Source organism: Aptenodytes patagonicus, chromosome 1 (genome assembly GCF_965638725.1).
Source record: "Aptenodytes patagonicus chromosome 1, bAptPat1.pri.cur, whole genome shotgun sequence".
Lineage (NCBI taxonomy): Eukaryota > Metazoa > Chordata > Aves > Sphenisciformes > Spheniscidae > Aptenodytes > Aptenodytes patagonicus.
In genome coordinates this window covers 28,119,851-28,146,657 of record NC_134949.1, presented here as the reverse complement: position 1 = coordinate 28,146,657, position 26,807 = coordinate 28,119,851, and the positions used below count along the sequence as shown (strand labels likewise).

The 26,807-nt window shown below is 43.9% G+C and overlaps 1 protein-coding gene across 4 annotated transcripts in view; it reads left to right on the top strand.

Annotated features, from left to right (window-relative positions):
* Window positions 1-4,405: 4,405 nt before the first annotated feature.
* Window positions 4,406-26,807, top strand: part of MET (MET proto-oncogene, receptor tyrosine kinase) — a 92,047-nt gene continuing 69,645 nt past the window's right edge. Inside the window, exons 1-2 of one of the 4 annotated variants that reach the window (XM_076330465.1) lie at window positions 4,406-4,474; window positions 24,527-25,741. In XM_076330465.1, coding sequence (XP_076186580.1) covers window positions 24,542-25,741 — 1,200 coding nt within the window. In that variant the 5' untranslated portion in view covers window positions 4,406-4,474; window positions 24,527-24,541. Of the gene's footprint in view, window positions 4,475-4,661; window positions 4,718-22,980; window positions 23,028-24,526; window positions 25,742-26,807 lie in introns of those variants that run through there. The other 3 variants (XM_076330455.1, XM_076330437.1, XM_076330446.1) reach the window with 3 other exon arrangements.

Sequence of the window (26,807 nt, the reverse complement as noted above, 5' to 3'; positions counted from 1 at the left end):
CTCGGTCTCTGACCTCGTCCTTTTGCAAGGCACTAGCACTCATGTTACTGCATAGCAGATGGATTTGAAGAGCTGATCTGTCTGTAAACTAATCTTTGTTCTTTTGAGTGATTAATTTTTGCTGGATTCCTGAGCGTCATGTACCAGCTTCCCACGTGGTCACTGAGGCACTGGGGCTGGCACAACAGGGGCACAGACCCATGGCAATCCAGACTTCAGATGCACAAACCCCATCCATATTTTCCTCCGTTCTCAAGCAGTCCAGTTAGTTGATGCCTGCACCGTCCAGATTTTGGAATCACTCAGTTGTGGTGTTCAGTTACAACCAGAAAGACAAATAAGGAGAAAACTCCATCAAGTTAAACAAAGGACTTCCTTTGCTCAGTCAATAAATAGAGAAAAGAAATCACCTGTGATCCACAGCGCAATGAGTAACCGAAACATCTTTGGCTACGATCTGTGTTTCCATACAAATGGAGAACTGTTCAAGGTAGCTGGGTGGTTAGAGATTAGGATTTCTAGCTGGGTTCTTCTATTTCTGGCTTTGCAAGGGACTTTTGCAACCTTCCGCCACAGGCTGAAATTTCTTCCAGTGCCATTGTTGACCCTGTTAAAAACAAACATACAGCAAGTACTTATTTAGCTTGCAGAAACTATGGGCGTAGTTAATAAATGCCTGGATAATTAATAAATAGCCATAAAGCGCAATGATGATCAAATCTTTGGAGCCTACAGTTCTAAGTATCAGTTGTGATATTTAGCCTGGTTTCCAGAGAGCCAGAACAACCGTCACGGGCGTGTTTTCTCCAGAGCCCAATCCCCCAGTCAACACCGTCTGTCCCTGCCTACCGCGTGCTTTTTGAGACCAGGGAAGACAGAAGTGAAAAACAGATTTTGTCAGATGACTTGAAGGAACAACGTAGTCACAGGGAACTGTGCCTCAGGCACAATCGCTTCCCTGAGCTGCCCCTGGCATTTGCAGCCAGGCTGCCTTCCAGTAAACAAGGGTCTACAGGAATTACAGTTACACATTACCCCAGCAGGCTGTTGCACTGATATTTTGCCTTTGGATCACTAGTCTGTAAGGCAGTTGGATTGGGTGGAGTCATCTAAGGCTCTTTTTTTGTACATCACCCTCCAGGGAGACTCAGACTGAGCTACCATCAGTCCACGTTGCAGGATCCTGTGGCAGCAGGGTACCTGATACCCACCACTGCTAAGCTCAGGTCTAGAGATCTTTGTCTCCCATGTTCTTAAGCATTAAATTAATTCCTTTCCACTGTCTTGCTCCTTGTGAAATCATTTACTCATGAGTAAGCCCCGCTAAGTCAGAAGTCTCTGGAGTCTCACAATGACATTTGCATTTTATATCCACTCCCAAAGGTGTGAATGACTGCAGCAGAGGACAAAGAGCAAATCCACTGATGGCACCATATAGCTGTGGTGCCATATAGTATAGCGTGGTCCTACAGAAATGCATAGTAGACCCATTTTTGATTCTGCAGGTTTAAAAAAGATGGTTAGGTCCAGATTCACAGAGATATTTAAATGTCTTCTCCTTATTGAAATTAAATAGGAGTTGGGTACCTAGGTGAATCTGGTCTTTGGAGTCCATTTTGCTACCTGTCGTTATGATAAACCATTTCTGAGGCTCTGAACAGAAATCACAATCAAGCCCGTAGGACTGAACTGGGTGCCTTAGTGTGTTGGGGGTATGCTACTGCCAATACATAGAAATAGAAATCGTCCTGTTTTTTCATTCCTCATCTTTACGTTCAAAAGTTCAACTTAAACGTAGCCTTGCAACTCATTTTTCTAACTGTATGTTTGTATTCTTGGACAAGTGATAGTGTTTGCTCATCAGCTCCCTATCTTGAAACACGTCAGGGACGGGAAGCATGTGCCAATACTCTCCCCAGTGCGTTCCAGTTCTCTTGCTGAACAGAACACACTGACAGACTCTCCTTTACACTTTTGAATTGTTTTTTCCAGTGCCGTCAGCTTTCTAAAATGTGCCACACTATCATACTTATGCCAGATGCCTTAACAGAGTGCAGAGGACCAGCTCCTTTCGGACAGAGAGAGAAGAGAGGAAAAGTTGTAAGAAAAACAGGATGATGAATAAGAAGGTCATAGTTTCTTTTTCACCAGCTCCTGCACCTTAAAGGTGCTTCAAGCCTCTGAGAAGCTGTTCATGGTGCACGCACATCATTGCAAGCACAGTGAAGGGAGTAGCCGAGGATTATCAAAGCCCCGCTGCAGTGCAGTGTAGTTGTCTCATACAGCTAACCTAAAATAACATGGCATCGTCATGGTCAAAATGGAAAGGAAACATCTGTTTCTCCTTTTTATGTTAGTGACAATCCATTTGTTAGCTTTAGAATAGCACAGGCTGTCCCACTGATAACAGCTCGGGCGCTGGCTGTTCAGCCCAGGCAGGTGCATGGGGAACTGAGGAGCGGACTAAGAGCAGGTAACACATGGGGCTATCCTTAAAAGGATGAGCATCGGACTGAAATCTTTTTCTTTATCACTTCCTTTCAAAACTAATGAGGAGGTTTCTTCCAAATCTGCTGTAACTGTATGGATGCACACTGATTAACTGATCACTAGCTGAAGCCCAGTGAGTAGTACGATCTAACTGTAACTGTGCTTTTCCCTCTAGGGGCTGGCACCGTGCAGCTTTTCAATCTTCCTTTTCTAACTACTGCTGAGTATTAATTGAAGTAAAAGTCACTGAAGTAAATGGACAGATTTTCAGGGACTTCAGACAAATGAGATCGGATCAGTCAGAACATCTGTATTGCTGGTTACTTTTTAGCAATTCCATCTTTTGGGAACCAGGAGAAGGGGCTGGTTTTATTTTCACTTGGTGTAATTTTTAGCGTGTTGCTAACATACACGAAATGAAGAGGCAACAAGTATAACCTCACCTGTAGCCATCGTACACTTCTCTTATTGAAACGGGCTGTCTTTTTTGCTATCTGTTGTCAGTAAAAGATACTGCAGAGTAAGAATTTCACAAGTTAAACACATAGAAGGTTACACACTGCCTCGATCACACATTTGTTTTTGCGGAGAATTGGTTTATAGTTAGGTTAGATGTCTTTATCACTAGTGCCAAAAAGCCCATAGGAAAGTCGAGACAGATAAACAAATTGTGAAAGTGCTGCTGATGCAGATTAGTGGAAGGCTGGCTAACTGCTATTTAAAAGCATTTTGTTCTGATGTACAGCTTTGTCTATATACACATCACGGTGACATCCCAGGCCTAAACCAAATACATACAATACGTTATTTAATTTTCCTCTCAAAATGTTTTGATGTGAGGGCTGACATTTTTCCCATGGTTAATCACGAAACTGGGCAATGTTTCTTACAGTTCCTTGTACTTTACTCATGCAAAACATTCATCGGTTTAAATAGTATGATTAAGGGGAGCACAGTTGGGGCCAAAAAAGGAAGCATGCAAAGGGAAAATAGATGTCTCCAATAACTTCTATTGGAATATGGAGCCTTTCACTTAAAATCTGGTTTAAATCAGTAGCTGCTGAAACTCATTACCACAAAAAAGTTGGGTCCTCTGGTGCAGGCCCCGGTGTTGAGACTTGCAGTCTCTCAGCAGCTCCACAAGCGTACACGGCATTGCTCGGTGACTCAGTTTCTCAGCACCTCTGAAAGATGAAGACACCATCTGCCTTGCAAACCTGGCAAGGGAGAGACCCCAACCCGTGCCGTTTAGTACCCTGTAGGAAGCACATACGGGGGGAGATAGCTATTCGATGGTCTGTATGAATTGAGGTCATTTACTCTGAATTACACGTGAACAGTCGTTCAGAGCACAGCCAGCACTGACACTATGACAGGGGCAATACGGGCTGAATTTGCTCGCTACTACACAGCCTGTGGGGTCCGGGGACAAGCCTGGCGGTGCCCCAGTCTTGCCCTCTCAGGGTAAGGCTTTAGCATCACACAGGCGCAGACACCTGACGGTGCCCAGCGGCCGAGAGCGCAGAGGGAGGCTGTGCCTGCACGCTACCGGTACTCGCTCGGCCTGAAAACGCCCGGGTGCAGGATAAGGACCACCAAGGGCAGCCGCGGCTGGTCCCCTCGTGGCTTTGCCCGGCTGGGGAGCGACAAGCCATCCTTCCTGCCACCAGGCTGGGGGAGCCTGGCCGTGAGGGTTGGGGGGAAGGAGGGACTGAGGGAGGGGAGAGGGAGGGAGGGAAGGAGGCGCCCCCTCTCTCCTTCCCCCCGCCGCGCACCCGGGCTCCTGCGATGTGGTGAGTCACAGGCAGGTCAGGACCGCGACGGAGGGGCGGAGGGAGCCGAGGGGACCGGCTGATTTACCGCTGGGAGCCGCCACCAGCGCGGCGGAGGCGCCGGAGGGAAGGGCGCGCAGAGCCGCCCCGCAGCCCAGGTGCCGGGCGGGAGGCCCCTGCCCGCCGGGGCGCGCAGCCCCCGCCGCCCCCAGGTAGGGACGGCAGCGCGGGGCGGGGGAGGCTGAGCCCGCGGGGGCGGAGGGGGATGCGGGGCGGAAGAGCGCGGGCAGAGCGGCGCGGGGTCGCGGAGGTGCGGCAAGCTGCGCCCCGCTCCGCCCCGCCCGGGCTGGGCCGGGCCGGGCCGGGTGCCTGGGCGAGGACCGCGGAGCCAGCCCGCCGGGGTGCAGCGCTCGCCCCTCCGGCGGCGGTGCCGGCGCGCAGCCCGCTCCGCTCCGGTAGGGACCGGCAACCGCGGGGAGGACGGGGCGAGCCGGGGGACGCGGGGAGCGGGATGAGCTAGGAGCGGGGGAAGGACGGGGAGCGGCCCGGGTGCTGCGCTGTGCCGCGCCGTGCCCCGCCCGAGAACTTCGCGGGAGCGCGGCGCCCGGGGCCGCCGCTGCCCTCCCCGGGGCGGGCAGCCTTCGCGCCGGGCGGGTGCCGCGGGGGCAGGTGAGCCGCGGTGCGGGGCCGCCGGCATCGGCTCGCCCCGCCCGGCCGGGTTCCGCAGGGCGCCCGGGCCAGAGGACGCCCGCGAAGTCGCAGCCGCGGGCAGGGCAGGGCGGGCAGCGCTCCGCGGGCTGCTCTCCGCAGCGGCCCCGCGGCAGGCGGCTTGCGGCGGCCGCGCAGGCTGAGTGCCCTGCCCACCCCCCCCCCGCCGCCCCTTGCCGCTCCGCGGGCGCGGCAGGAGCGCGCAGCGGAGCGGGCGGCAGCAGCGCCCGCGGCTGCTTGCGGCGGGGCTGTCCGCAGGCGCAGCGGGGAAGTTCCAACTCGGAAACGGTGGCTCCGAGGTGTGGGTTTGTGGTGGCCAGTCCGGCCGCCTTCCGTGAGGCTGAGGTCTCGGGGTGAGCCTGTCGGATTCCCCGAGTTGGGGATTTGTACTTTATGGTTGTACAGCGTTCACAGTCTTCCTTGCGCTCCCATTGCTGTTTGGGCTTTTTTTTTCCCCGTTTTTAAAAAGCAGGATTTGCTTCAAATGGTAAACAATTCGCACCATATCATGGCATTCCACCACAGTTTCCATGTCAGCATTAAATTAGGTGGTCTTTGGCGTTATAAATACTAAATGCACTCCTTAGAAATTGGAAGTTTTGCACATACATCTTAAAATAGGGATTAATAATCGAGTAACAGTGATGTTTAACAAATTGTACGTTTGTAACCTGTAGGAGGTTATTCAAGCTGCAATGCATGCTCTTCCCAAAGAACCTATGCCATGTGTGGTAGTTCATTTGCTTTCATCCTACAGGTGCTTTTTGCATTGTCCACCAGCAAAAAGAGCATGGTGTCTTTTTTTTTCTTTTTTTTTTTTTTTTTTTTGGAGCTCTGAGAGGTTTGGATTCATAATCAGGCAAGGTAAAGTGTCTCACATGTTTCTCTAAGAGCTGGTTAAATGTTTACAGATCATACACTGAGAGAGCAAAAAGCTAGCCTTTGGCAGGAGCTGCATGTTGAAAACAAAGTAAGTTAGAGAATGACTGTATCGCTTGTTCTTTGTGTGCCCTAATCCTTCTTCAGCACTGTATGATTCTTTTTCTGACTGTCTTCTAATACAAACTGAATCATTTGGAAAAAGAAATATTTTGTAAAACATTCATCTCTCTATTTACAGAAAAGAGAGTCAGCTTCTTTGCCTTTTTGGTGGGGAAGGAATGAATTGTCTGTCTTTATTATCCTATAAAGCTTTTTTTTTGCCCTTTTTTTTTTTTCTCCAAAGAATAACCGCTGCATAGCAGTTCTTTACTGGTAAACTAAATTGCACATGTTGTGGCTGGAGAGTGGTTTGTGAAGGTGTCATTTGCTCAGGGGAGATGGCAGTGCAGCCTGTAGATGGACGGGAGCACACTGAGTCAGGGGTCAGGGCAAGCCAGCCAGAAAGCCAAAACTCAGCAGAGGTTCAATGAACAGCTCATGAATGCAAAACTGAGTGGCAAATGTTGTCCTCCCAGGACTGCCTTTCCCATCCCGATTTTCCTGCATTTATAGTTTTCTGGTACCTTAGCTGATGACCTGTAACCTCCTCCTGCTGGTCCCATGCAACTGAAGGGGCCAACCCACCTACTCTCATTCTTCCATGATCTGCAAGTGATTGCTCTGTATTTTTCAACTCAGAGGAGAAATTCAAAGCCTGCTGCCTCCCAAATCTGTCTTCCAGGACTCCAGAGAGTAACTGGCACAGCTGGCTGCAATGCAAGAGCAGCAGCCTTGCCTTCACAGCCGCAAAGGGAACCTGATGCCGGCAACACGCTGCGCTGGGGTAGCCAGAGAGCCTGAGCTGCAGCAGTGGGAGTCCCATACCTCTGGATGATGTGCTTTGTACCACGATTGCTTTGTGTTGGGGATGTGTCTAGACTTTATTCACTTCAGGCAGAAAGCAAGGAGAGGTTCTTCATCTCCATGTGTGTTTGTGGAATACCTAGTGTAAGGGGAATCCTGCTCAGGCTCTCTCAGCACTACAGAAACACACATCATTTCTTGAAAGAGAAAGCGATAGAGTAGCTGAATAGCGTTCTCTGAAACTACAGGAACACGAAACCCAGGAGGGAGTTACAGGACCTGTTTGGTGCAAAAGAGAAGGAACGGGTTGCAGTGTGATACTTCAAATGAACCTTCCTAAGATTTTGGGTGGCAACCACATCTTCGTGGCTGGTTCCTGTGAAACCCTTTTGTCCAGGCTTCCCACCCCCACCTCCCCATTGCTGCCTCGCTGGCTGGCCTTCGAGCCAGTGACACAATTTCATGTTTCATTAGGCTGTTACCCTCAGCCGAGCCACCAACCTGTGCATCTTGTCTGCCGTGGCCACAGCCTGTGATTTTGCCTCCCGCACAAAGTTTGTAGCTGGTAATTAAACCCATGCAACTCACCACCGATGGTCACGCCACGTGGTCCTGAGCAGCACGCCGTCACCGAGGAGGCAGGACCACGGCTCCACGGAGGACTCCACAGATGGCACCTCTTTGCCTGTCCCTCCCCGCGCAGCCAAGCCAGGAAGGTTTCTGTTGTTCTCTCCTTGTAAAAATGTTGTGTTTTTCTTGGCAATGGTCTTAACAAATCTATATCTCATACATAGCGACTGATGCGAGCACGTTAGCAGAAGCCATTTTTAAATCAGTTTCCTTACCCAGGGGAAATGTAGTATAGACAGGGCCTTCAGGAAACGAATAATTAGGTGACCTTTTTCCCCCCAGAATATCAGGTCTGTTTTATGTAGAGCTGTTTGAAGTCACACAAATTCTCATTACTCTCCAAATCTCTAACCTTGCCTTGTTTAAGATACCTTTTAGGAAATCAAATCAGTGTTTCAATCTAATTTCCAAAGGCATTCAAACACATGGTATGTGTGCTAACTTGTTTCCTCTAGCATTAACAAATCTAGCAAATTGCCAAGCTATTTGCCTGCAGGAAAACTATGATGTTGTACAAGAAGATAAAGTATCTTTTTCCTCCAATTTTAAACATTAGAAAAATAAAGGAGAGGTAAAGTTATCAGACCAAATTGGTCTAGGATAGAAGTCCTTTGAAGGAAAGTGTTATCAAGTAGATTGCCATTTTTTTTGATCTGTTCTGAGACTTTTTAGTCGCACTGTGATCTTTTTCAGTCAGTTGATGTGGCTGGATGGTGACTGAGTCCCCTTGGCTCAGAGGGACCGTCCTCAAATTAGTTGCGATTGAGTACACCAAATATCAGAGTGGAAGATAGAAGTGGAGGTAAAGAATTTGAGGGGTTTATAACCCTCAACTTTTAAGAGTTTTATAACCCTCATATTTTTAAGGAGAGGCTGTGTGCATAACCCAGGTGCAGGGTGCATGCGGTACAAACAGGGAGGCGGTGGATGCCCTGCAAGCCCTCTCCTCCGCCTCTCCCCCCGGCACACCAGTCTCCGGGGAAGCAAATGCCTTGGAGCATTTCATTTTTCAAGCAGGTGTCAATAACAGAAGAGTTTCTGTAATGCTGAGGAGTTTAATAAGCTGAAAATACTTAGACAAAATGCTTTTTTTGCGCATCCTACAGCTCCATGATAGTCTCTTCTGCTTATCCCAAGAAAATGAACATACAATTGTCCTTTTGTATGGAAGGCAGTGGAAGGGATCTCGTTTGAATTAATGATAAATTTGGTTGCAAATGCATGCGAAAGGAAAATTGCAGAATGCTTTCAGAAGATTTTCATTTTGCTCAAGTGTTCACACCACGGCCATCGCCATGGTGTTTGATAGCTATCCATTTTGTTGTGTACGTTGCAGCTTTAACCTCTCTTTGAAGGGTCACATTGGCATATCTTTTTTTCCTGTAGTCACAGAGAAATAACGATTTCTATGTAAGTTGCTTTCCTCTACCATAGCTCCTTCATTTTGACATTTATCCAACTAAACAGTATCAGAATCTTTTTGACATGTCCTGGCATCATTTCTGCGAAGGATCAGTGACCTAGCTTGATAAATTTAAAAAATCAGCAATATAACTAAATATGTGACATTTATTGAAATTCATTCTTTGCCATGGAGCTACTTTCTTTCAAAAATATTGAGAATAGTAAGGGATTGCAGCTGCAATTTGATTAAATCTACAGTTGTTACCATTTGCCTTCTGAAAATTGATTCCCTCCCCTCCCTGTCCCCCAGCTTGACATGCTTATTGATTAAAAACTCTGCGCTGGCCTAAGCCAGCTTATATTTGTTAGTGTTTGTGTGCTTCCCATGCAAGTTCGGACAGGCTTTCGACCGTGGAAGCTGACTCTACTCCTAAGCTATTGGAAATGGTAAGGTTCCTTAGCAATTGTTTTAAACTATATGATGACACATCTTTGAACCCCATTGTACGAAGAAAAATACCTTCTGACTGGAGAGAGATTTCCTGTTTATGTGTGTGTTTGCTGGAATTAAGCCTTCCCCTGTGTGTTGGCCGAGTATTTTTTTTTTTTTTTTGTAATCCAAAATGGCAACATGGCAAGTCACCTCCAGAGTTTATTTTTTGGACAGGATACAGGTCTTTTATTTTCAAAATAGCATGGCTCTGGAGTTGATGATGAAGCATAGGGGCCTCTCAGTTACAGTTCTACAAGCAGACTCAGTTAATTGAGGCGGCACAGTTATAAAGATAGCTAGATTTAGGCAATAAGTAATTAACTTTTATTGACAATTTTGTACAACGTGAGTTGTTCATTTCCCACACAGGAAGTTTTTGGCTTCAGGCAGATGTTCTTTGAGCATAAGGATATGAAATTTGCCAAATGTATGATTTATTTTATAAAATGGCTAGAATCATAGCTTTGGTTGTGACTGAAGAGAGTCCCGTAAAATCTTCTGATTCTCGTTATAGAGCGAAGAGTAGCCCAACAGGTGGCCTCCAGGCGAGAGCCCAACTGCAGGAGGATTGCATGCAGTACCTGAAGGGCTTTCAGCTGTGTAGACCTGGGCAGGTGACCAGAAAATAAAGCATATATAACACTCCTGCCTCTTGCTATCTGGCGTGCCTATGTCTGTGACCTTGTAGTGTGCCTCTGCACCCTGCATGCCATGGCTGAACCCCCTTCAGAGGGGAGAGTTGTTGTTACAAGACTCAAAAAGGCATTTTGCCTATAACAGTAACGAGGCTGGACCACCCCAAATTTAGGCAGTAAAGTTATAGTTATTTATTAAATACAGTGTTAAGGTTTCTGGTTTGCTTCAAACGATGCTCATTTTAAACAACTGTCTGGGACTGGGAGAAACCTGGACTAATGGACTGATTACGCTGAGCGTTTGTTAGGGCTGAGAGCCACATGGCCCCAGTGTGGGATGTCCGCATCCCAGCCCCAGCTGTGCCAGCTGCTGCCCCTGCCCACATAGAATCATAGAATCATTGAGGTTGGAAAAGACCTCTAAGGTCATCGAGCCCAGAATGTTGCCCTCAGCTGAATTCCAGTCCCTCTATCACCCACCACAACGGCTCAGACCTACAACACATTTGGGTCTTAAGCAACTTGCTTTTTATACCTCCTTTTGTGGTTGTGCTACTTGCCTGGTAGGAACCGTGGGCAAGACTGTGGCCTCATGGTTGTCCCTGGGAGTTTTGTCACTGACTCTTCATGGACACTGGGTTTTGCTCTGCCTTTGTGTGTGTCTGCGCAGTATTTGCAAAATGGATTTCCTCTCCTTCAACTTTAATGGAAGATTGAGGTATCTTTTTCCACATGACATTTTTCTCATTAATATTTGTACAAATTGATAATTCCTGCAGGAACTATTTATTTTTGTCTAAATTTTATGGAAACAGAAATCCTTTCCAAGCATATCTAATGAGCAGATGAAAACAATTACCAGCTACAGTTAGAATTCCAAACTTACTTATTTTCTCCTTATTTTAGGAGATATTATTTCTTTTGTTTCTTTGTTTATTTTTCAGTTTGTTTGAGCTGGACGATGAACCTCATCTTTCATTTACATTGTTTTTCCCATATTGAAACTGTGCTAGCTAGCATGGTTTCAAGCTTGGTAGAGGTCTGTTGTGCCATGTGAATGCTTAGAGACATACATGGTTTTTATTGTTCAGTCTTTAGCTTTATCATCGATAAGAATACTTTTTGGATTGGTTGGCCCAAACTAAATCACCAAAATTTCAGGACCATTAGAGATATTTATTAAGACATTGGGGTTTGCTTCTCCGCCCCTCACACCCATCCCATGGATGATCCTATGAGGATAAAGGTAGCAGGTTTCCGAGTAACCTCAGCCTTTGAGAAAATTTCCAAATCTGTGGGTTGTCCCAAATGCATGACTGGAAAAGAACATGTTTTGCTCTGTAAAACTGAAATAACTTCACAAGCTTCATCTGTCTTCAGGTATATGCTGGGGTAACTGAGGCTTGGATTTCTCTCTACCTTTAAGACTGTTGTACAGCTAGAATTGTATTATGTTTTCTGTTATGGGAATTACATATCCTTTTATCTGTTATTATATATCCCCGTATCTGTTATGGGTATTATTATATCATTTTCATGTGTCTTCATGACATGTGTCTTCTCATCCAGAAATACCGGATTCTATTGGTTAGGTCTGAGAAAGGATAAAGCAGAGAGAGGCAGCTTTACTGAAGGCAATGAAAGGTGTTGGTAGCTGAATTCATGTCAAAAGTTGATTAATTCCTCTTTCCTACTATCATTGAGAATGTTAAATTAATTACTGGAGTTATATCCAGTTTTCCTGTCTACTTCTAGAAAGTGGGTACTAATTTTAAATGTTATATATTACTGTCCTGCAAAACCTTTGCTTAAACTCTTTAGGTTTATTGCTTTTGCTCTTTGGATTAGAGGCTAATATTTTTCCTGGGGAAAAATGTTTCTTGTTAATACTCGGTATTTGATATCATTCTTACAAATGCCCAAAGCTGCAGTAAAAAAAAATACAATTGCAATATTAATAATGCTTTAAAAAGTAGGTAGAATGCAGACAGTATTGGACTCCAGTGAAGCAGTGAGCCAATGTGAAGCTCCCTATGTGATTAAGCACTTCTGCATCAGAAAATATAATCCAAATTTCACCCTGAAAAATGTGTTTACCATCCATTCAAATCAGTGGAAAATGTTGTGCTTGTTTGAGGATGCAATTTAGCCCACAGTAGCTGATTGAAAATTTTATCTTAACGGTTGTTTAAACCTTCTGATGAAGGAAAACTTTGGCAACCGCTTTGCTGTTGCCTTCCCATATGTGTTCAAGGACGGAGTGCTGCATGATAATGAGTTTTATCCTTGTTTGTGTTTGCAGCACTTCCAAATAGTAAATGGGGGTGTTCCCCCAGCCAGGATGTAGTTGCCTTTAGTTAAACGGAGGGTGTCTGGATACAAGTAAATTCCATCACCTTCAGTGGAAACTATTCAAGTGCTGAGAACAGGTAGGGGACTCACACTTGTACTATGGCTTTATTTCTATGCTTTGCTTTGTTTTCCCCATTTCCTAGTATTTAGTGTTTATTAAGTATATTGTAGTCAGAATCTGAAATTCCCAAATGTCTGTTTTTCCTGGTCTTGCAAACACTGGCATGAATCACCAGAGAACATGGCATGGTGGCAACATTTCGCTGTCCTTTTGCCTTCTCAGAGGATTAAATAGCTCTTTGTCTGGGGATGTCCTCTCCTGTGACATTCTCCAGATCTTGCCAGGTCTCCACCTTGGCTCATCAGTCAGATTTCCATAATGGGAAGATCCTATTGGATCTACCCAACATGGGAACCTTACTATAAGTTTTTGAACTATCCTATGAAATTGAATATCAATTCTGTTTGTGCTTCAGAACTGCAATATGTTAAAACCCCATTACATTTTATCTTCCATTAAATCCCACAGAATTCAGTTACTCTTCTTTGTATCAAATTCCATTGGATTTTTGTCCTTATTATCCCGACCTTATGTATACAAAAAAGATGGATTGCAGGGCATGTCCATTTGTGAGAAAGCAATGAGTCTCTCCCTCTCCTGGTTATATTCAGAAAGACACGACCAGTAACAGTTATCTTTTTTCCTGGATAACTATGACAGGCTACATGAGAGGAGGAGCTCTGAATGTGGAGCGTCCTAACAGAAGGTGGGAGAGATGAGAGCCAGCCAGGAGGTAGGTAAAGTCAGCACAGCGTGCCTGAAATCACAGAAGTCATTAATGACCTTATAATTGCAGAACTGAATCCCATGTTTTTTCTGCAGGGCTAAAAAGGGAAAACACCATGCATGGTCATTATCAGTCAGGACTGTTTGCCAGTTCTCTGGAGTTTTCTTTCCTTCTGAAAACACATTTACAAAAATAAGTATGTGTTTGTTCTTCTTCAGATGTAAGCTGCCATGATAAAATCAGCTTGGGGAGAGCTCAGAGACATCTTTGCTGCTTCCTGAAAATTGCTGCGTGGTTTTTTTTGTTTGTTTTCAAATTGAGAGGTTTTCATATAACATGCTTTGAAAGAACTCCTTTTATGCAAATAATACCACATTTCTCTCGTAAACTAAACACAGGCTGGGCCAACCTCTGCCTGCAGATAAGCACGCATGGCTTCCAAAGTTCCCCTGACTGCAGCGGGAGGGCTTCCTGCTTATCTGAGGAGAGTACGCCTGAAATCCCTGCAGGGCACAAAAATGAGGTAACAACCAGTGAATTGTTTTCACAGTACAAAAAGCCTTTCAGGAAGCAGCCAGGAGCAATAAGAGGTAGCTAAAGGATAAGAAAGTACCCCTTTCCCCTTCTGGAAAAGGCAAATCTGAAGGTAGGTTATTTACCGAGACCTCCATTGCATGCTATTAATAGGGGTAAAGACCATCAGTCAAATATTTGACTAGGCATGGTTTATAGGGATTTCAAAGACATATGAAAAGATAATGCTGTGTCCATTAGCTAGTTACTTGGAAATGCAATGTAAGTTAATTCAGTCTTTCTTTAAAGAGTAATGATTATCTTCATTAACAATATATAAGATTTTTAAAGATTTACTCTTCTGCACCTATCATCCCTGTTACGTTATGCCTTCTATATCTCAGTATTTACCCTGTATCATCTATTGCTCATTTTAAATGAGGTAGTATTGAGATTCTGTCATGTCAACAGATCTTCTACCTTTCAGGCTGTTTTAAGCACCCCGTTTTCTAGTCCTTAGTCAGCTCAACTATCACAGGAATCGATGAGAATATTGTTTGCATAAAGACTGCGGAGTCAAGTCTTGGAAAAGGTGGTGGCTTCGCAGTAAAGGAATGTAACTTATCCTGACAAACCTTAGGTCTGAAACCAGGCTTTCGTGTGAAAATCCAGATGTATAAGAATTTAGATCTCTCCCATCATCACCCCCAACAACTGTATCTTGTTCAAATTTAAATTGCTCAAGTGAGTAATTATTAATCGCACGAGTAGTCCATTTTTTTTATTTGAACATGACATACATGGTGCTAATAAGCAATACAATATAATCTGAATATTTTAAGTAGGAGCAGGGATGTAAAAGAAAATGTTCTTGTTACATGACAGTGACCTTTGCTCAGTGTCTGAAGTATTGAATTCAGTGCTATCAACTGCTTAACAAAACCTCAAGCTCAGGAGCAATTGTTGTAATATGAAGTCCTAAATTAAAAACATACATTAACTGACATTTCCAATTTTACCACTGCCATTTTATTTTCCTTTTGGATAAGCAGACCAAGCTTAAAATTATGGGTAAGATCCAGAGAGGCTACTTTGGCATCTAAATGGGGTTTAGAGTGAGTTCAGGGCGTAAGTCCAAGAGAGGGATCCAGAAAGCTAACACTCGCTGGCCACAAAGCTCTCAGGTGCTTAGATTAACCGGTGCTTGCACTTTGTGCTGAATATGCTCTGGATCTCACCTGAGCTTCAGCTCTGCAGGAGAAGAAATCACGTGGAGCAGTAAGAGGCCCTCAGTCCTGGCCGGGTTACAGCTCCCAGCTAAGCTCATTTGCAGTCCCCAGACAGGATGGAGCCAGGCACCACAGACAGGTCCTGCTGCTGACAGGCAGCCTCCAGTCCCACGCTAAATCACTGCTCTTCCTCCTGGCCCGCTCGGCTCCGAAGCGTGAGGACCGCTTTGCCTAGGAGGATTCACATCCACGCCTTCCACTGTCTGCATCTCCCACCGGGACAGGAGGAGGAGAGCAGGGAACAGCCATCGGGGTGGGATGCTGGATCTCTCACGGCAGAAGGGCAGGAGACTGCAGGCAGGGGCTGCCTGCACCCAGGGGAGGGCAGGTGGCAGAGAGGGGCAGAGCCAAGCCCTAGTCCCAGATTTAGACCTTTGGCCAACCTGTTCACGCGGGGATGAAGACCACGGTTTTAAACTCCCTTATGGCAGGCACCATCCTGCAGCTCAGCCTTGCTGTGCTGTGCCTGTTGTAAACGCTGGCACTAAGCCCTTCATATTTTGGAGGTGTTTTCTAAGAATGAGCTAATTTATTCTCATGTGGCCCCTATGAGAAAGGTAAATACTCTGTGAAGTTTGGAAACAGCTTCTTTGCTTATCTCACAAACTCCTTGAATCTGGCTCCAGATTTCCAAAGGAGACACTCCGGGATCTGAACAAGTCCAAAACCTGGTACCAGACCCTGTATAAACAAGAACCCTGAGAGCAGCGGTTGCACATTTAAGCTCCCCAGGTCTCCCCAAAATGAGGGGAGGGGAAAGGCTGAAAGAAAGTAAATGAAGCAGCTGAAAAATCCGTTCAGGGGGAAAAAAAAAAAAAAAAAGACCCCATAAGCATGAAAAAATTCAGACCGCTCAGCCATCCCTGAACACCTTCTTCAAACTATTGAGCTTTTCAGCATCTTCTGAAGGTCAGCACAATATTTCAGAATAAAAGCTGTCGCTGACAGACCCTTGCTGAGGGAGATCTGCCAAAAAACAGGAGCTGAGGCTGCTCCAGATCAGCCACTCTACTGATTGCAGTTGTGACACTGTTGCCTCTGGTGAGAGCCGGGATGTCAGATAGGCTGGTCCCAGGCCATTTTGGGATTTATGAACACCAATACCGTAAAGTCCTTGGAAACAGATCATGAATCACAGGTTCACAGCAAGGCAGCAGTCATGCCAATGAGCCATCATTAACTCAGTTTCTAAACTGAGTGAAAGTAGGGCATCAGTTAAAGTGCATTGCAATAACATAAACTTGCAGTGACAAAAGCGAGGTCAGCATTAAAAAGAAAAGGTCATAACCTCCTAACCAAACACAGATGGGAAATGAACACTATCCTTCACATTGCTCCTGTTTGATTATCAAAAAGCTGCTATGAAGCTAAGTAGACCATCAGGTTATTAACTTTGGTACCAGGTAAAGGATGTGTTCTGCTAAGCGAAGACATTACTTTCACTAGGTGGTTTAAAAACAGCCAATTCGGTTTTCTCTGTAGCCATTCTGAGGGTCTGCAGCGCATTTTTTCATGGGGCAAAGACCACTGTGTTAGTTTTGCACTGAGGCAATTTGTGTTTGGCAGGGCTAGTTATTGCAGATAGAACATTACGTGATTGTGGTTATACTGCTTGTGGAGCCAGCTTGGGCATGGAAGGAGCGCAGTCTGCTTTCCAGCACTAAACATAATACATGTGGACAAATCAGTATCAGCCCAACGGGCTGTGCCAGGCCACACTGGTCCAGCAGCCTCACAAAAGCTCCTGGATGTAAGGAGTGGGCTTGGAGGCAACCTAAAGGCCTCTGTGCAGTGCCAACATGGGTCCACAAGCAGAGCTTTCTCCCGGTTTCTCCTGTACTTGGATAAGCCACCCCCCAGCAGGCTGAGTAAAGGAGAGCTGACAGTCTCGTTCCAGTCCTTGGGCGAGCTCTCCGAATCCGGGGGCCCAGCTCACTCTTACAAATGGGCTGATCTCGCTGGGACCCTGCGCAAAGTTTGACCGTGACATCTCGGCTTGATGAGCTATGTGTCAAGCAAGGCGTCAGCAACCTATTGGAAATCCTTGACCCTAGGTTTTGTCACTAATTTGCCTTGTGGCTCTCGGAGACACATTGACTGAGAAGGGTGAAGTCACGGCACCCAGTGGCATGCTTTATGTGTGCCTGCAGAGCGGAAAAGCCGCTGCCTGACACCATCCTGCCAGCTCTTTCAGAGAAAAGGACAGAGCCAGCACAATTCCTTTTGCTTGGTATCCTAGGTATTTGTATCACACCTTGGAGGAATTCAGGGACTTGTTGGGTTTTAGTTGCTGTTATTATTATACTTATTATATTTACTATGACATCAAAAGGAAACTGAATAATTTGGTGTGCATGTAGATCCTTCAGTACAGTTTTCATATAATATACTTTATCATCACTATCTATTGATGTACAGAACTTTTTTTTTTTTTCTTACAGAGATTAATGTTTGGCTATGAAGGGTTATTGTCTCAGGGACTCCTAAGAACCATTAGCACCAAATGACAGTTAAACTGCAGGAAATGCCCTGCATCAAGATCATTCATAATTGCTGTTAGAACATTTAGATCAAATCTGTATGCTGTCTTGGTTACTCATGGCTATCTGCCTTTTAATCTTTTTCATTTTATGACCCATGCCATTCCTTTAATTATCACAGTATGGAAGGCTGTTAGCTTTACAAGACAGGAAAGGCTTCCAAAATCTGCTCTGCATTTCAATACAAGAATTCAGGTAGATAGATGTTACAACCATAAAACATAAAGTAGAAAATCTAAGTAAATGCTGAGAGTAGTTAAGGGAATGGAGCTAAAACTGTGCTTGCAGCCAGGTTTGCCAACTTGGCTCTTTAAGAAAGGAGGAACTACATTCCAAGGAAATTACACTGTCCCTGTTCTGTACAGACAACCACAAAATGCTCAGACTCATGCAAAAAGTTGATCAACAGGATCGACTCAGAAATACAAGAAAACTGCTTTCTCCTAATGTGAGGTGTTTTTATACACACCAAAAAGGACTTGCATCTTTACCTGAGCTTGTGTGACTTCCTTGGTGAACCAGGGCACATGTCTGCATTTATCTCAACTGGCTAGAGTCAATAAAGGTCTTTGCTTTGCACATGCAGTGAAAATACGTTGAGATGAATTAGTCTGTCCAAACGCATGAAAAATTGGGAGTGAAACCCGAATATCTCCATATTCACTCACCTGAAACAGAAGACCAACCTTACCCTGTGTTGTTGGTCATGACATGTACGATAACAAACATAACGTTTTTCAACCCCACACTTTTCTACTTGGACTGAACACTTGGACTGAATAAGATGTTCACATGTCAGTTGTCAGGCTGAATTATTTGCTGTAGATACCAAGCTTAAGTCTGTGCTAGAACTGGATTTATTTTACTGCCAGTGTAGTGGTAAAGAGCCATAATAGCATCACAGGTATTTTCTTACTGAAGCTCCACAGTTGCTGACTTGCATTTCAGATGAATGGAGTGGATCAATAGTGTTGCGTTGTTCAAAGTTTACTTTCTATTTTCCTGCTATCGCCAAGCAATATAATAATTTTTTAAAAATCCTCCCATCCTTATGCATCCAGATGTGGAAAGCTGTCCTCCTGTATTTAAAGATCCAAATCCATCTGGAAATAAAAGCATAAACAAACAACGAAGGACCTACCTTATTGTGGGTATTTCCTCCCCGTTTTTCAATTATTCTTTGTATATTTTGAACTCCTTAGAATGAGTACCACTTCCTCACATGAGAAATTTCCCTGAATCCCAACAAATGCTGTATACCACCTTTAAAATTAGTCTTTTTTCAGCAACGTATAGCTCTTGATCTGCTCCCCTCATTCGCAATATATCAATGAGTGTTTGCTGTGGTTTGTTATGAAAGAACCTGTAGTGCCGTTGTAGCCCATCACAACAAAAAAGGATTAAATAAATCCAGTTGTGCTACAGACCCAAGAGATGAGTTGGCTTTAGGATGTTAAGATCTGAAGCAAGTTTCAAAGAAAACACACCACACTTTATTGTACTGCAGGACACCTACAAAAAAAATAATGCTAAATGAGTATAAGAATAACATTTTCTCCACTGCAAAGGATAGATTAGTGTTCTTGTGTTTTAATGCCTGTTAAAAATAAACCTGGCAGACAACGAAAATGCTTCTATTGATAGCTGCTGTGAATTACAATGGTATATTGGACCCACTAATGGACCATGTGTATTAAAGAGTATATTTTATGCAGGGAGAGTTTAGATTCTTTTTTTGTATTTGAATATTCTAAGAAAAGGCTTACAGATCAGTTGAACATGCTAATGAAAGCAATTTCTTCTGACACACACGACTGCACTGGATATGTAGAGGATTTAGTTAATGGTAGATCCTCTAGCAATTGCCTAGGCTGTGCCCTGCCCACCAGTTCTTCACCATCAGCCATCTGCATGCACACACACCTCTTGGGAGTACCATAGAAACCTCCCAGCTCTGTTATGGATGAATTTATGACCTAAATCACTGCTACTAAGTCCTGTGACTCTATGCACTGGGAAAATGCATCATGTTAGTGTACAATATCACGCTGCAGGAAAGTTACGTTCCCATCCTAATCAGGATGAGTAACCTAAACTAGAGTTAAAATAGTGCTGAAGACAAGGGAACATGGATTTTAACTCAGATTAGCCATTTGAATTCAACTCGGGGATCATTTGTATGTTTGTTGCTGACTTACTCTCTCAAATTTCTTTGTTCTCTCTGTTATTTTAACTCAAGGTAGCTAATTCAGGTTAGCAATTCTGACTTAACAACATTTTTAATCTGTGGACATAGAAAATAGGTTAACCTCAATAAGTGTTTTACATATAACCAATCTTGTCTACAGATGCAATCAGTTAATTGAAAAGTCTGATGAAGACACGTCCACTGTGAGCTTAGTCTGTTGAAGCTGATGCCAGTGCTGTGACAGATTTGCAACAACAGATTAAAGTTGAATGGATGGAGCTGTTATCATCTCCCCCTCTCAGTTGCCCTGTCCTGTTAAATGATGCTGCTGTCTCCATGGCAGGGTGTCTGATCCACAGGGAATCAGGTCCTGAACTGGCATGTATTTTGGTCCAGGATAGTAAAGCAAACTGAGCTCTCAGAAGCAGTAATCACTATGGTTATCCTATATAAATTTGCCACCGCAAGTCTGTCAGAGCCCATAGTAACAAGATGTGCTATCCCACTGGAAAAAATATAAAACTATACTATCAAATATTTCCTTAAAGAAGGGAAAAGGCTACCATTTGCTGACAATAGAGAAATGACCTATCTGAGGACTAAATGTGTTCTTGTACAAACATGCTCTATGTGGGATACGCAGGACCCTGTCATTTCCTTTTCTGTAACAAAGCAAGGAAAAATGAGATGCACCAACCAACCTACAAAATGCTTGCTTTCATGTCAGCATGTTGTCTTAGCTTGTGCGGATCCATGGAGTGTTTTGTGATCAGAGTTAAATGGGACCCGAGTTGTTGAAATGAGGGCTAGGAAAACAAGTTTGACTCTGTTTTCTGGCTTCCTTGCATATGACAGCTTGAACATTATTCCACAATAAGGCCAGGCCTGACTTGTCAGTACGGTGGCAGTGTGAAGAAGAGACATCATGTTCAATGTTTACAAATTATCACCCAGGCCATAATTAGGGAGAATGAAACTTGTAGGAAAAAGATTGCCGTTGGGAAGCCGTTAATGGTACACAAACACTCAAGACCAAGCCTGGTGGGAAGCATCAGCCATAGCACTTGAGGTTGCCAGGCACACTAATATGACACATCATTACTAGCCACTTGCAACGGTTGACCAAAATCCATTTTCTCATCAGTTACACAAGCTAGTGTCTGCTGAGGGATGGAAAAATGAGCACATCATGACACAGGCTTTGAAAATATCTCTTACAAAAGAAATAATCCATCCACAGCTATTGCTTGCTGATAGTTATCACAGGCCAAAGCTTACAAGTCTTCTGTAGACACATGAAAGACACGCTGACACACAAGTCACGGGAAGGTCACAAAAGAATGAACAACATCCATCATTCAAACCAAGTAGAGAAACAAAGGGATTACTTGTTTTCCTTTTGGAACTGATAGGCAGCAACTAGTTCTTTGACCTGTATTCAAAAAGTGCATCTATAGCCTAAGTATTTTGGTTCCAATTCAGCAAAACTCTTTAAGTGCTTAAGTTCAACTGAAATGACATTTGAGTATGTGCTAAGGAGAACTGGGACTATTGGACCTTTGAAGAGAGGTGGGACTGATTTTTTAATTTTCCAAAGTTTTCCTGCTGCTTCAGGATTTATTCAAGTGAAGTGTGTTTGCAATGACCTGGTCTGGAGGTTACAAAAAAGCAGCTCTGTGCTGCAGGCTGCAGCAGTGGAATAGAGAAAGACCCTGGGTCAAATACAGGTAGAAAGAGGCACCAAACGTCACGGGAGTCTCACTGAGGAACAGCGGAGTGTATGTGATGTGAGGACTGTGAAAAAACAAATGCCTAAAAAAAGGAGTTGCACACTGTACTCTTCACGTAACTCCTATGTCCTCCCTAAGCTATAAATGTCTCACAGTAGAGCACGTCTTCTGATTTAAGGCACCTTCAGGAAAGATACACAGTGTGCTAGAGACATGTATTGTGGGGAACCATCTTCCCTAGAGCTGCCCATAAATCTGAGCCTGAGCTTCCCATAGGTGGGAATCAGCAGGTTTCTGTCTGGGAGGATGCTTGAAACACCTCAAAAGCATACAAAGGAAGACACAATGATGGAGCTCAGATATGAGAGCAAAGACGACTTGGTTTCCATTTATTGCTCATATTTTCCTTCCTGTAGTGGCGAAATACAGTACCTATTATTCCTGGCATCCTTTGCATTACACTGAATCCCGCCCTTGCTCTTGCTGTTAAGCTCTTTGCTTCGGATCTCATTTGCTAAAGGAGTCTAAGGAGGGATTTTCTGTCTCCAGAGCACAGATTCAAACTAGCGCTGTTTCACCGACTGCGTGTAGGCAGAGTAGCCTATCCGAGGATACTGGCCTCACACCCCAAGATGTGGTTTGAGGGAAAGAATAAGTCAGACAGTATTTATGGCTCTAAATCCCTCTGCAGTGCACACTGGTATTTACTGTTGAACAGCTAGGGATCCTCTTTTTCAGGCACTGGAAGAATGGGGAGGATTGTAAACTGAAGACTGAGGGGCGTACTGGGTGGGAAATCTATTTGGGAACATATTAAAACAAGAACATAGCACAGAATATACTGCAACAAAGTAGGTGCCTGTCAAGTAACCTTGCATCTTTTTTCCTGTATTGGTGGTCGATCAGCCTCATCCTCATCTAATTATTGTCCCACCTATTGTTTTCTCTCTCCACTGCAGTGCCACCTCTGTTACGTGGGTTCAGACTCGTTGCAGTAAACAATATACCTGCCTCCGCGTTGTGTCAGAAATAGAGCACTTCTGGAATTTTCTGCTTAATCTAGTATTTGTCAGAACATGTTGACTCTTCAGAAGTGAATCTGCAGGAATCTATCAGTTTTAGCTGTTTCTTGGGTGGGAGTGCTGGCTGAAAGGAGGCAGGCAGTCAGACCAGGCTCCCACTCCTCCCATTGCTGGGACCTTCACTCAGCACTGACGAGGCAGGGACGTGAACACGGTTGTTCTTGGATAGGGTGTGACTTCTGGGAGCTTCACATAAACTTTGAAAGCTCTCGGTTTCATCCCAGCACAGAGCAGGAAAAATTCTGTAATAGCAAGAAGTTTCAGAGGATGAGAAAACGGTTTCCTGCCCTATACAATATAGAAGTCAGCACTCTCTGTACTGGGGCCATTTTCTAATTATAGCAATATCCCTGCTCTTTTTTCTTTTCTTTTTCTTTTAAACTTAAATCCATGTTTCATTTGTTTCTAGGATTCTGTTATCACTAATTAATATCAGAAAATGTTATTGATTTGAAGGAAGATCTTCATTTCTCAATACCAGAAGTGTGACTTGTTCTTACCAGCTAATACTTGCAAATAGCTTGTGTTTGATTTTTATCCCCAGCTCTCGATCATGATTCTTACCAGATAACAGGGAGGAGGAACAATTCTTTGTTTCCAGAACCTGTTATTTTGTGTAATTAATGAGGTAAGCCACAGAAAGAGTTCAGTGAATGCTGAAATAAAATGTCACAAGGAATGCAGGAGAATTATTGATGGATTATTTTAACCAATCTAGTGAAAACACTGAATTTATACACAGCTGAAACAGTTCTGGTCTATAGTCATCTTTCCATTTTGCTTAAAGTCTTAATGAAAGAAAAAGTCAATACAGAGCTCCTGGTTCCTGTTAGTAGTTTGTAATTTTCAAGGTTGTCTATTTAAAATCCTTTCAGTGGTCATAAGCATTTCTCTATTAGCAACAATTGCTTAACTGTAGCCAAACTATAAGTATTTTCCCAAAGTATGTGATCATATTGCTGTTAGAATGCATAGTTGTTTTCTCCATGAAGAAACTAAATTTGGCTTAACAACTGTGTCATGGCATTAACAGAAAATGTCTGGTGTGACAGGCCATAGCGTGGACACTGCACCGAAACGCTCATAACCACAGTTCATTTAATTGATCTTCCGAGGGGGTGAAATATCACACTAGTCATCTGCCTTTGGTTTTTCAAGCCACATCAAACAATTGTGCGGAGAAGTAAAAAAAAGAAAAGTGCTAGGTTTTTTGATTTCATCAGTTAATGGCTGTAGGTCACTTGATACCCCTTTGTTTACAATACAGTGATACGCCTGTATCTTGTAAAGGTTCACCAGGGTGACTTAACTGCTGTGGTACAGGGCCTAAAATAAAACTTGCACATGCCAGGCACCACATGATGCATAAAATATTCTAACAATATATTACAAAACCTTGTCAACACTAGGGAAAATGACTATTCCAAGAAGTAGAGCTGGCTGAAAAAAATATTCTTTTTTCCAAACTGGGCCCTTACGAAAGACAGTGATTTGGGGAGCTGGACGGAGAGAGAGAGGGGTTTCTTCCTTTGGTCTGGTGGAGAAAAGTCTCTTCCTTGGTTAATCAAAAATGTCAACAGAATAAAAGAGAAGCCCACTTCCCGCTCAAATCTTCACATTATTTCATGTCTTTCCTATTTCTCATTTTTGAGCAGCTGTGCTAAGAACCAGCTTAGCCCCTTGAGGAACTTGCCAAATATCTTATATCCACACACTGAAGCGCTACAACTGCTTTGTGTGCAGTTGTGTCCTGAGCAGATTTGCTTTCAGCTACCTGTGCACCATCTTCTTCTAAACCGTATCAGTCAGCTGGTTTAATGCCAATGTGGAAGTAGTCATCTCTCTTCTGCTGCTGTACAGCACACCGAGGGGTCTTGCAAAATTCATCGTAAGAAAAACCTTCTGTGAATTGTTCTGAAAGCAGTGAAATGGGTACCCATGAAGAACAGTAATTGTAGCAGTTTCTAGCACAAGACTATTAATGACCCTAAGCAAGATTATGACACTTCTTAAACTGAAATAGTTCAGCTGATACATGCAGCCTAGAAGTGGATTTCTGTTGACTGATAAACTGATATTTTAGTACATGAAATATAACCACTCTTTCCTTTAAATATATTTTGACAGATTAAATTGCTGACAATGAAGCCTTTTACTGCATATCCTTCTGGGTTTATCGTATTCCTGTTTGCCTTGCTGCAGCGGAGCCATGGACAATGCAAAGAAGCAGCTAAAAAATCAGAGATGAATTTGAGTGTAAAATATGATCTTCCTAACTTCATCGCAGAAACACCGATTCAGAATGTAGTTTTATACAAGCATCATGTTTATATTGGAGCAGTCAACAAGATTTATGTACTAAATGAAACTCTCCAGAACATTTCTGTGTACAAGACTGGGCCCATTTTGGAAAACCCTGACTGCGCGCCATGCGAAGACTGCAAAGATAAAGCCAATTTATCTAACAGCGTATGGAAGGATAATGTCAACATGGCACTGCTCTTAGAAACTTATTATGATGATCAGCTCATCAGCTGTGGTAGTGTGTCCGGAGGCATCTGCCACCGTCACATCATTCACCCTGACAACCCTGCTGACATCGAAAGCGAGGTGCACTGCATGTATTCACCCCGGGTGGATGGAGAAGCAGATAATTGTCCTGACTGTGTTGTAAGCACTTTAGGAACCAAAGTTTTGGTGACCGAAAAGGTCCGGTTTGTCAACTTCTTTGTTGGAAATACTGTGACATCTACATCTCAGCCTCCTCACGTGCTGCATTCAATATCGGTCAGAAGGTTAAAAGAAACACAGGATGGTTTTGAATTTCTCACAGATCAGTCTTATATAGATATCCTCCCTCAGTTCCGCGACTCATATCCCGTTAGGTATGTCCATGCCTTTGAAAATGATCACTTTGTCTATTTTCTGACTGTCCAGAGAGAATCTCTTGACTCCCAGGCTTTTCACACTAGAATCATCCGCTTCTGCACTTTAGACTCAGAGATGCGTTCTTACATGGAAATGCCTCTTGAGTGTATTTTTACCGAAAAGCGGAGGAAGAGGTCCATCCGAAAGGAGGTATTCAACATTTTGCAAGCTGCCTATGTAAGCAAGCCAGGTGCAGCTCTAGCCCACGAAATGGGCCTTGGGTTGAACGATGATATTCTCTATGGCGTTTTTGCTCAAAGCAAACCAGACTCCTCCGAACCAACCAACAGATCTGCTGTCTGCGCCGTCTCCGTGCGAACCATCAACGAGTTCTTCAACAAGATTGTCGACAAGCAGAACATGAAATGTCTCCAGCACTTTTATGGGAAAGAGAGCAAATACTGCTTGAACAGGGTAAGTGACAATTAATTTTTTACATTTTGGGACTCTCCTTCTCTCTTTGCCTACTCCATTGCCAGGTAGCCGTCCCCTTAGTTTCAGTTACAAAATGTAAGTCTCTGATCATTTCAGATTACTTGTCACTGCTGATGATTCATCTCTGTAAGGATTAGTTCCTGTAAATTGAGTATGAAAATCACTGAGGTCCTTATGGTGCTAAAAAAGTATTAGTGGAACTGGGGGGAAAAAAAAATTTTTTTTTAATTTATAAGTAATTATTTTTCTTGAGAGACTGTGATGCAGATAAATGGAACATTGAGGCAGTTATTTCTTTTAATATTTCAAAAAAGTATTCATTAACATTAGTAACCATGTGCACTGAGGAGTCCCTGAAAATACCACTCATATTTTAAACTATGTTAATGCTGAATCACTGCCCTCCTTAGAAAAAAAATGAAAGGGCTGGTTTGGAACATGTCATGATGAGCCAGATTGTAATACAATTACTCATGCTTGATACATAAACGGTCCCACTGAAATCAGTTTTCTTAATGAAAGAAGTGTCTATGAAAAGTGTATCTGAATGAGGATACCGGTAGTCTCAGATGGGGGGGTTGCCTCTCTGTACACCATGTGTTCAGGTGGTTGCTGCTTTCCAACCATCTGAAATATTGTATGTGAATGAAGCACAGAAGTTATTTCTTCCCTTCCGGCCAGTGTCTGTGCCGGTGTCAGTTCTTGTAAAGGAAATACAGAATCTGGGAATTGGGTACTTTTAACATTTATTTTGAAACATGAAACATTAGAGCTTTCAGTTGTACCTGCTTATGCAGCGAGGCCTTAAATGTCCTCTCTGGGGAGCTTTCTTTTCTCAAATACAAGAAGATTGGAGCTCAGGGGTGGCACACTGTTCTCTACCAGAGGGCAGGGCCAGAACTGTTATGATGGGGCTCTGCTCAGCCTTGCGAGCCAGGATGAGGCCTGTGTCAGGATGGAGCAACAGCTCAACCTACATTTGGGGCTGGATGGGATCCATCACTCCCCTTTGTTGGGATGGCTCCTGGTGAGGGTGGGAACCACA